The sequence below is a fragment of the Octodon degus genome, unplaced genomic scaffold (genome assembly GCF_000260255.1).
Source record: "Octodon degus isolate 3935 unplaced genomic scaffold, OctDeg1.0 scaffold00179, whole genome shotgun sequence".
Taxonomy (NCBI): Eukaryota; Metazoa; Chordata; class Mammalia; order Rodentia; family Octodontidae; genus Octodon; species Octodon degus.
The window spans coordinates 4936160-4946522 of NW_004524755.1; the positions used below are offsets into that span (position 1 = coordinate 4936160).

The 10363-nt window shown below is 41.8% G+C and overlaps 1 protein-coding gene across 1 annotated transcript in view; it reads right to left on the reverse strand.

The window, feature by feature from the left end:
* Enpp2 (ectonucleotide pyrophosphatase/phosphodiesterase 2) overlaps positions 1 to 10363 on the reverse strand; it is a 79479-nt gene that overhangs the window by 31095 nt on the left and 38021 nt on the right. Inside the window, exons 11-13 of the mRNA XM_012517448.2 lie at positions 6620 to 6775; positions 4524 to 4632; positions 560 to 685 (exon numbers count right to left, since the gene is read on the reverse strand). Of these exons, the coding sequence (XP_012372902.1) occupies positions 560 to 685; positions 4524 to 4632; positions 6620 to 6775 (391 nt within the window). The remainder of the gene's footprint in view (positions 1 to 559; positions 686 to 4523; positions 4633 to 6619; positions 6776 to 10363) is intronic.

The following is a 10363-nucleotide window of genomic DNA, read 5'->3' on the forward strand; positions in this document are numbered from 1 at the left end:
GCTGGGGGATCGAACCGCGGTCCCTGTGCTTTGCCAAGCTTGTTTCAAGTAGGTGCTTTAGACCACTGAGCCATCTCTCCAGCCCCTACATTCTCTTTTTAAAAATTTTATTTATTCACTTATTTATTTATTTGATACAGGGTCTCCAATAAAGCTCTATGCAGCGTGGACTCAGTGCTATTCTCTTCTCAGCCTCCCAGCACTGGGATTCCAGGTGTGTGCCACCACACCTGGTTTTTTAGCTGGCACAGCACGCCCAGGGTTGTGGGACCAGCACAGCATGCAGTACTGGGGATCGAACCCAGGTCATTGAGCTTACCAGGCAGGCACTTAGACCACTGAGCTATCTCCCCAGCCTGTAAATATCATTTCTTTATCTATTCCCCTGCTGATGAACAATATAGGTTACTTCCAAGATTTATCTATGACGAGTTGTGCTGCTATGCACACAGGAATGCTAAGGTTTTTTTCCCCAAGTATTTCAGTTTCAGAGAACAAGGCCTTACCGGTTCCACTGTACTACCACTCTAGCCACTCAGCACTTTAAAAATCAACTTACATTTAGCATTATTGTTAAACTTGGGCCGGATTCTTCCCAGCGTCCCAGGTACTAAGGTAATATCATCCACGTTGGTCAGGTAATTGCTCAGAAACTCAGTTCTTTCACAGGTGACATCTTCCATTCCTGTGGAGAGGGAAAGAAAAACAAGTATTTTTATGCAGCATTAAAATCAAACCCTTAAACCTTTACGCAGACACCTAAGGTGACATCCGGGCATCTATTTAATTTGCACAAACTAATGGGTGAAACCCTCACATTTGTGATTCCTTGACTTGACTTGAAATGTTTTTAACACTTCTTTCCAGAAACTTCCACCAGGCTCTGATTTAACCTTATCATCTTGAAAGCTCTAGACGGGCGAAAAACCGCATCCTCTCAATTATCATTTTAAGCTATTGAGCAAGAACAGCAAAACAAAGGAAGTAACCACGTTTTTTAAGAAAACAATTTATAGTCATAATGAAAAAATATCTGGTCTTAAATATCATATTGTCTCCCTAGTGTAAGAACTTGAAAGAAGAAATAAAATCTGAAAGGTGTAACAGATATAGTAAAATGGAAAGAAATGGAACTCAAGGATTAAACAATGAAGATGAGAGGAGGAAAAAAGATAGGGAAAAAGGCAGGGAAAAAACATGCAAGTATATTTACAGGATGGCTGAGGTGATGGTACTAAAACTTTCCATTAGTTTTTTGCAAATAGCAGTTACTGTGTAGAATTTTCACCTTGACTAACTCTATGTGCTGAAATCTGCAATCTCAGCAACCACATCGAGGACAGCAATGTGTAATGCAAAAGCCAGGCCTGAGTACCTCTCATTTTGCTTTTCTAAATGTGCATCATTTCTAATGCCTTATCAATTATTACTCTACTCTCTTTAAAATATTTTTAAAAGGCAAATAATATAAAAGAGAGAACAAAAATTTAAAATTTCTTGAAAGCAAGTGGTAATATTCAAACATATGTCTGATCTTACATAACTATATCCATTAATCTGAGCAACAGATTTGACAATAAAAATAGATAATATATCAACCACTGTCAATCAGCTATTCTTGTTTTGCAAATCTGCAACATATGTATCATTATATGTTATGCTGTTTCTGTCTTTGTTTCTGACTTTTTTTTGTTCTTGCTTTTGTTTTTACTTTTCAAATTAAAATTAAATTAAATTGCTTTGTTTGATTTGTTTTTGGGGGCTTTTTTTGGGCAGAACCAGGGATTGAACTCAGGCCCTTGTGCTAGCCAGAGAAGCGCTTATTCCACTGAGCCATCTCCCTGGCCCCATTAAATTGTTTAAAAAAGAAAAAATCTGGTCTTTTAAAGAGAATACTAGATTGCTTAAAACTCTTCCCAGCTAAGGATGGCATAAATAACTGAAATAAACAGCATGCTATCTTTTACAAAATCTCGTTTTCCAGCCCTGCCCTACCCACCCCCCATCTTCAGCATAATCCGCAGCTTTCCTCTGTCTCCTCCGGTGGCCTTGAAAATCCCTGACAAAACAATACTGCCAATGAGAGGTGGGAAAGCAAGTGGTCGGCTCCAGCGACCACCCAAACTGAAAAACAAAGAATGCTGAGTGAAAACAAGTTGTAAGCAGTGTGATTAGCCAGGAAGCCAGCCAGCACAACACAGAGAGGGTTGTCACAGGGAATTTTTAAACCAACTAATACTCCTTTCCCACACCAAAATACACTTTCTGCTCTCCATCAAGAAAAACTCCTTAATCAATATTTTTAAAAAGAATAAAAACAAAAACTCAAATCTTAGAATTAAAGACTAGAGCAGCCAATAGCGACCTTAACTGTCATTGGAGAAATGTAGAAGATGACACGGAATTAGAGGTTTAATGTGCCCAAATGCCCCATGAATCCACTGTCACTCCCTATAGACTGGCTACCCATGGTCCACTAGTGTTCCAAAAACATTAATGAAAATTTCCAGAAGTAATTTCTAGTTGTACAATGAAATCTCCTGACTCTCTGCAACATCCCAACTGTCCAACGTATCCACACCATACATAACATCCACCCCATCGTAGTTGGGAGAGAAAAAGGGAGGCTACGTTCACATAACCTTTACTTCAGTATGTTCTCCTGATTGCTCTATTTTATTATAGCTACTGTTCATTTTTCACTGTTCCTAATTTATAAATTAAACTTTATTAGTAGTATGTATGCATAAGAAGAAAGGTGATATGTAAAGGGTCGGGTGCTAGTCGCATCCACTGGTGGAATCGGAACACACCTCTTTTGAGTAAGGAGAGATTACTGAGTTGCTTTGCACAAACTAATGTACAAATATTCTCTAGAAAGAAAAACAGGTATTCTGTGATGGGTGACCCAAGATTTTAGACTGAAGATATATAGCCCAGAGCAGCCCACAGCTGATAAAATTCAAATCATCACTGCCTGTAATCAGAGCCATATCCTCTATCCTTTGTTATTGTTATTGTCATTGTTGTTGTTGCTGTTGCTGTCATTATTGTTATTTAACCTAAAAATTGGAATGGAGAGAAAAATATATCACAAGGCACAGAGATTATTTACTTTGTCCTTTAATATTGAAATTCTCAGGAGGAAAAATTAAAACAATGGCTACCATGTCCTCGTATCAGGTCAGTCCAGGAAAAGAGTCTCCAACTATGAATAGAAGGCTGGAAGCATCTTCATTAATTACTGTCCAGGCAATTACATAAACCACTCCAGGACGCACTATGCTCTGAACGTTTCTGAGCAGCCTAAACTGTGCTACAAGCTCTAAATTCTGTCCCTGTGTGCTGCTCTCCACTAAGCCAAACTCACTGAAGCACAGCTATGTGAAAAGTAACAGTGAATTCCCTCAGGAGAGCAAGTTAGCCCTCACAGGTTTTTCCTCATAGTTTCTCAGATGTTCTAGAAAGTTCTCGAAAGAAAGCGTCATCCCAGAGTAGAAAGACTAAGGAAATTCACCAGCCATTCTAAATGGAACTGGCAAAGAATCAAGCAGTTTTCATCTTCCAAATTCAGCTGGAAGAGAGTAGGCCCAAATTCCAGGGTCCTTATTTCCATTTGATAGTTCTGGAATGCAACGTCTGTGAAATAAGAATGTTCTATGAGGCTTTCTCTGCTTTATAATCATACCATGCTTATATGTTCTTTTAAAAAAAAAATATTTATTTGGTGCAGGGTCTTGCTACACAGCTCAGACTTGTAGTCATCCTCTTGTCTCAGCCTCCCCAGTGCAGGGATTACAGGCATGTGCCATCATGCCTGGGGCTCAAGGGCTGGCATGGCATGCAGTACCAGGGATTGAACTTGGGTCCTTGCACTTGCCAGCAGGCACTTAGACCATCAAATTATCTCCACAGCATCTATAATGTTCTTTATCATCTCAGAAAAGTGGTCATGAATTTTTCTACTTCATGAAGTGATTTAGAAAAACTACTTCTTCCTGTCTTAAGTATCTTCTGGACATCAGAAAGGCCCTCTGGTCTCAGTCTTGAATTCCTTCAGTGAATTCAGGGAAACTATTGATTTATATGCAGCTTCTTTGCTCTGCCTCTTTATAATATTTAGAGGTTTTTTTTTAACCACACAAACTCTGCGAGCCCCTTTTGAGGCTATGAGTCACAGGGAAGAGAGCTTATCACCTGCTATGCCACATTCACAGATGAAGTCGTCAGTATCACCAGAACAATATCCATGACATTTGAATGAGAGATAGAGCTTTACCGAAAGTACTTTCCTACAAAAAAAGGAAGATATAGAAGTCCCTACTTTTGACTAAAATAAATCCAGGCCACCTCAGCTGTCTCATACTTTTCAATCAAGGCCTAATTTTTTTCCCTATCCTGAAGAAAAAAACAAAGAAATAAAGAATCGAACTCTGATTTCTAAGGCCAAGTAGTCCATTCCTCAGCACCTACAGAATGCTATACTCATCCATTTATTAACAAAGAAAGGAAGTGAGCTTTACCATGGTCTCCAACGAAGATGACATTCGCACACCGGTGCAGCTTGAGTTGCTTCAGACCATCCATGAGCTGGCCCACAGTTCTGTCAATATCCCTCAGTGGATTTGTCATCTGGAAAAGAGACCAAGTTAGACCTCACAGATTTTGTTTGCCTCTTTACTTTTCAGTTTCCATAGAGCTTCTACCCTTAGAACATTCTGGAAAGAAAACTTCAGGCCCAGAGGCAGAGCTTTGACTAGGGGAGAGTTTCCTGCCACGTTAACGGTAAATCCAGTCTAAGCACTTTATATTCTTTCAGGAGGATTAAAACTGCTCCTCATCCAATCCCTGTCATGATTCTTTGGCATAAGAATGCCAGAAATGTGACTGAGATCAATTCTTCTATAGAGATAAAATGGCTTTTCTAAAACATAAAGACATTCTGTAAGTCCCAAGAGTTGTAAGAGTGACCATAAAGTCAGATGGAGAGTTTAAGTCTTTTACCTTCCATGGAAAATCGCATCAAGCTTTGGACCATTGTAGGAAGATAGTGGCTAAGTCACTCAGGAGGGATTCTGAGGTTAAGAGCAAAACTTCCACTGGACAGTAAATTAGAACATCATCAGTATACAGGATCTATCTCATGTTACAGAGAACTTAACTACCAACTTCTGAAAGCAACAGATCATTAATAGAAAAAACTTCTAAGAAGCACACTCCTGCTCCTCAAATCAGTTCTTTACATGCTGATTTTGAGTGAAGCAAGAGTCTACAATCACCCTAAATTACACAAAAATGAACCACTGAGTTGGTTCTAGAAGATCTCTGATGGAGTCTTGGAGTCTAAGGAAATAAAATTCAGGCTTTTATTTTGTTGAAGACCATTTCCAGGGTCCAAAACACAACCCATCTGTCATTATTGCTTCAAATGGAAGTTGTTAACAACATGAATGTTCCCACATATGCACCACAGATTTTCTTCCTCAACTTCATCTCTCACTGCAATGGAAAGATTTTTAAGAAACATCACATGCGACAAACCCTTGACAATACTTTAGCGGAACTGTACAGCTTAGCTAGCAACCACACACATAGACCCACAGTGTTCAAGAGCAGGAGAGACCTGAAGAGCACCCTTGCTCGGGTGCATAATACCATCTCCCATCAGCGTCTTCCCAGATGATTCAAGACCTTTGATCATGTCATCTCATCAGCACAATCAGCTGCGGAGGAATATTTGAAACCCTATCCCAAGGAATAAGTCACAACACAAGGCTTCAAAATGAGAAGTGCGTGTAATCTGCCAAGACTAACAGATGTGGAATGATGTGGTATTTTCTTCTAAGAAAACCATCCTCTCCTCCAACATCCTTACCTAGACAAAGAAAGACCAAATGTACAACATATGTCTATTCTTGGTCATGACTTATTTTCCTCTCCTTCTCAGGACAATTCAGGTAAAATCCATAGCCTGCTCCCTAGCAACCAGATCGGAAGTAAGATGCTGCCTCGAGAGCTGCTGAAGGTTTTGTTACAAGGGGCAGTCAGAGACTGCTGAAGGTACTGGAAAGAGCGATTCTCCCCATCACTCGGTGGAGACACGTACCTCTGTCTGTCCTTTGTTCCCACACTGACTTTATCTCAGTTATTCCCTGTCTATCATTCTAACACCTTTTCTGATCTCCGAAAGTTCTGAGCGCTCAGCTAAGTCACCATTCCGTTAAGTCCTAACGTGCACTGTTGCTGAGCTCGGTCCTCCTGCCTTCAGGAGTCTGCTCGAGATCCAGGGCTAGAAGCCGCGGTGTCTGCATCTGCACATTAAGAGCAAGTAAAACCCACAGTGCTCTTAATTGCCAGTCACTCCAACTCAGAGGATGGCGTGAGCGCGGCGATGACAAGTCCACAGAAAAGTAAAAGGTCCTTTTGGCTACCATGCGGAAAGCTCAGGAAGTCTTCACGCCACCGCTAACCTCTAAAAGACCAGATTCTTCTGGCCCCAAAGCCAACAACTGCACCGCAGAGGTTTTCTACAACATATCCAGCCAGCTTTTAAAGCAAGGTTTCCTTCGGCGCCTGGGCGCCTGCCCACCGCAAAGCTTTGAACAACGGATGAACTTACTTTGTCCTGACGCGTTTCCGCCGTATAGTGGTCCATCCTATGTAACTTTCTTCTTCTTTTCTTTGGAGGAGCAACTGGTCTTTCCTGTCTCCTCTTAGGGGCAACTTTCCTCTTAGGTCTCTTAGCCGGAGTAAGAGGTGAGGTATAACTACTCTCCTGTACTGGCGGATAGAGATGTCACCACTCAGAAGCTGTCTGTCCCCCGGGGCAGGTGAGAAAGCTCACACTCTCCCACCATGGGTCACAGAGTCTGAGTTAGTGACACTGTGTCCACCAGTGAGGATGCAGCAGAGGGAGGGGCGACACGGGGACCTCTACAGAGAGCAGCTCCAACTGAGAACAAGGGTGTGATCTAGGAGGACCTAGTGGGTGGGTTTCCTTGGCCAGGGAGCCTTTCCCGAGGTGGTGGGAGAGAAGCTCCTGCACTAGGGGCAGACTGGCTTGGTTATAAAACACTCCCCAGCCAGGCATGGTGGTACACAACTGTAATCCCAGTATTCAAGAGGCTGAGGTAAGAGATTGTTGTGAGTTCAAGACCAGCCTGGGCTAAAAAGTGAGCTTAAGGCCAGCCTGAACTGCATAGTGAGACTCTGACTCAAAAAAAATAATTAATAAATAAAAAGCTCTTTGTGTGTAAAATGCTAGCTTACAGCCCAGTAGAATCACTTGATCCGCTTAGGTGGGACTAAGGGTGTACCAGCTGAAAGTCTGCGAATATCAGCTCACACCACCAAAAGCTTCAGGTCACTGTGCCCTTCCTTGGCCAGCATGAGCTGCACAGAGAGACCCTGTCTCAAAAACAGAAAAAAAGACAACAACGAAGCCCCTGTGTAGGGGGATGACAGGGCTTCCTGTTCTGCCCCAAAACCCCAAGAGCAGTAAAGTCTGATGCATCAGCTAAGAGAAGAAGGTGACCTTTCCCAGCTTGCAAATGTTGGAGAAGCTTTGGCCCCTGATTTGCTGATGGTGCAAAGGTGAATTGAAGCAGCAAGCCCTGCGCCTGCCAAGCTAACTTCTCTGGGCCTGGGGAAGTCCCAAGAGCCATTCTGATGCAAGAAGGGGGAGGGAGGAGTGTTAGTGAACCAAGAGGGAAACTCTGCCATGCGGTCTCGCTATCCCCAGGGCAAGCAACTGCCAGGGCTCCTCTGTGTCTTCCTGGGCCTGCCTGTCTATCCAGCAGAGCAATTCACAAACAGCCCTGCAGGAAGGTCTGGGTCATCTGAGAGCTTCTAGTTTCAGGCGCATCTCCAGGAGAAGAGCAAGAAAAGGGAAAGAAGCATTTTCCATTTCATGGTCACCAAATACATTCTGCTAGCGGCATCTGCCCATCACACAGTAGGTGCTTTGCAGGAGGCTTCGACATTCCCAAGACTTCCCAGGCGAGCCTTCTGAGGCAGCAGGTTAGAGGAGCAGAGGGAGGGACAGGGCTCAGCCACACCGAGTTTTCATCCAGGAATTACAATGCGCTCACCTCTTTCTTCAGATGTTAGAGGTAATGAAAGCTAAGTTTTCACCGACCAGCCACACAGTAGCCTGAACTGAGGAGTTGTAGCCTGAGGTTGTTAAGAGATGGGAGGCACAGGGACACATTTCCTACTTTCCAGAAGGATGTTTGGCCATCTGAAGGTAGGGAGTAGCCAGCCAAAGCTCTGCCTCGAGGCCTCGAAGAGCAGCCGAACAAAGGGTCACAGAGAAAGCGTAGAAGCTCAAAGAGGGAAGGATTGCGCCAATAATCCAAAGCAAGCGTATTTTTGAACATTCACCATTACACTATGAAACCAGGAGCAAAACACCATTTCTTGAAGCTACTAGGCCTATGTTTGATCGTCTTGCCTAAGAGCTTTTTGAGAATCATCCTGAAAAACAGTGCACTCAAGTAGTAAGCAAACGAAGCACACACGTTCAGAGATTTCATCCTATTGTGGAGTATAGCACTGTGCTAGTAGAATCATTTCAATTAAATTTCAAAGCCAAGTTATTTTCTTGTGTGTAAAAGATAATGTGACTGATTTTTTAAATTATAACTTACCTTGTATGCAGTTTTTCACTCACAAAAATTATATGACACATAGAAATATTTATGTATCTTCACGTGTATAGGGCCCAGGGTGTTGGTATCTAGGGCAACACTGGTCTATTAATGCAAAGAAGGTTTTGCTGACTTGCTTTGGGTTCATGTTTTAAAGTGTATTTTATTTTGTTTGGGCTAAATAAGATGCCTAGAACCAGATAACAAATAGCTGAAATCTCAAAATATTCCTTCCTTTATGAGGAGGAAATGATCAGATTACCAGAGGTTACCGTTACGGAAATATGCTAGAGGATTCACCCAGTAGATAGACAAGCAAGTCCCAGTTGCAAGAAATGTCAATACTGTGTATAAAGGTTCTGTGTATAACAGGAATAATGCCAACTCAATTCAGATGTGAGTGCTTGTGTACTTATGAGCAACCTCAGACACACAAACCATCACTATGCAAATGGAAGCATTCTACATCGTGCGTCGTTGATTTTACTGCTCAGTACTCTAACATATATGAGGTTGGTTGTACCTACAAAGGCTACTAAGATCACTTAGCTAACCTCATCTCTCTTGGACAGGGGTCTTGTTTCTTAATTAAAACACATATGCTTTCAACAGTGAAAATCCAAAGACTTTCTTGGGTAAAGAATATGTATTGTTAAGCCCTATAACTTAACATATGAGCTACACCTCATCTGTACTGTTGAAAGTCAACTTTTGCCATAGAGAAATGTTTTGTGTGATGGGAACCCAGTTACTTATGGGCCACTTAGCTTGTCCCCCAAACTGAAGCAGGGGTTTTATGAGTCCACAGGAAAGAACTGGCTTAAGAACAGGAGTCCTCCAATTCCACCTCCACATTCCACTTACCATCCGGGCAACCTGGGCAGCCCCAACCTCTCCAAGTGCCAGGCTGCTGCTTTTAAAAGGATGGCTGTACCAATGGCAGTCCCTGATTTGCCTGTTCTTGGAGTTTCAAAGGGCTCTTGTTCCAACAAAGTTGAACTTTTAAGTACAGCACATATAACTGCTTAATGTTTTAATAAAACGTGGTTCCCTTTGTTCCCTTTAGATTGATCTCAAAGAAAATCATCCTAAAGATAAAACAACCATTCTTGCTTTGCTTTGCTTTGCTTTCCTGGAAAAATAAGGTTTATGTCTCATGTATGCAGATGTTTATCTTTTTGTCATTCGTGTTTCATAACAATGCAACACTGATTAAACATCAAAGGGACATAAAAAAGGAAAGAGAGCACCAGAGATACATGACTTCAGTGATTTAAGACAAAAGTGGTTCCATACAGCCATTAGTTTCTAATACTTAAAAAGAAACCACTGAATTGACATTAAAGCACCAGAAATAGTGATGGGTACTTGATCTTTGCTTTCTCTGTTTAAATATGCTATAATTTGTTCAAAACTACACAAGCAAGATCCATTTATCTGCATCTCCGACTCATTTGTATGAGGAACATGCTGGATTTAATGAAGCCAACAGTGGTGTTACAGGTTATTAGAGAGGTGAAGGCAGCCTCCATCAGCAGAGCTCTTAGAATAATTTCTCAGCCGACATGAAGTGCTATTATCTTAATGTACCATTCATCACCCCAACTTTTTAAAAAGGTAGAAAACATTTACGATATTAAAAAGCGTTCATTTGTAGTCTTCACCATTTTTTGAATGACCTGTGTTTGGATGTTTCCTCCTTGATGAGAAAGGAG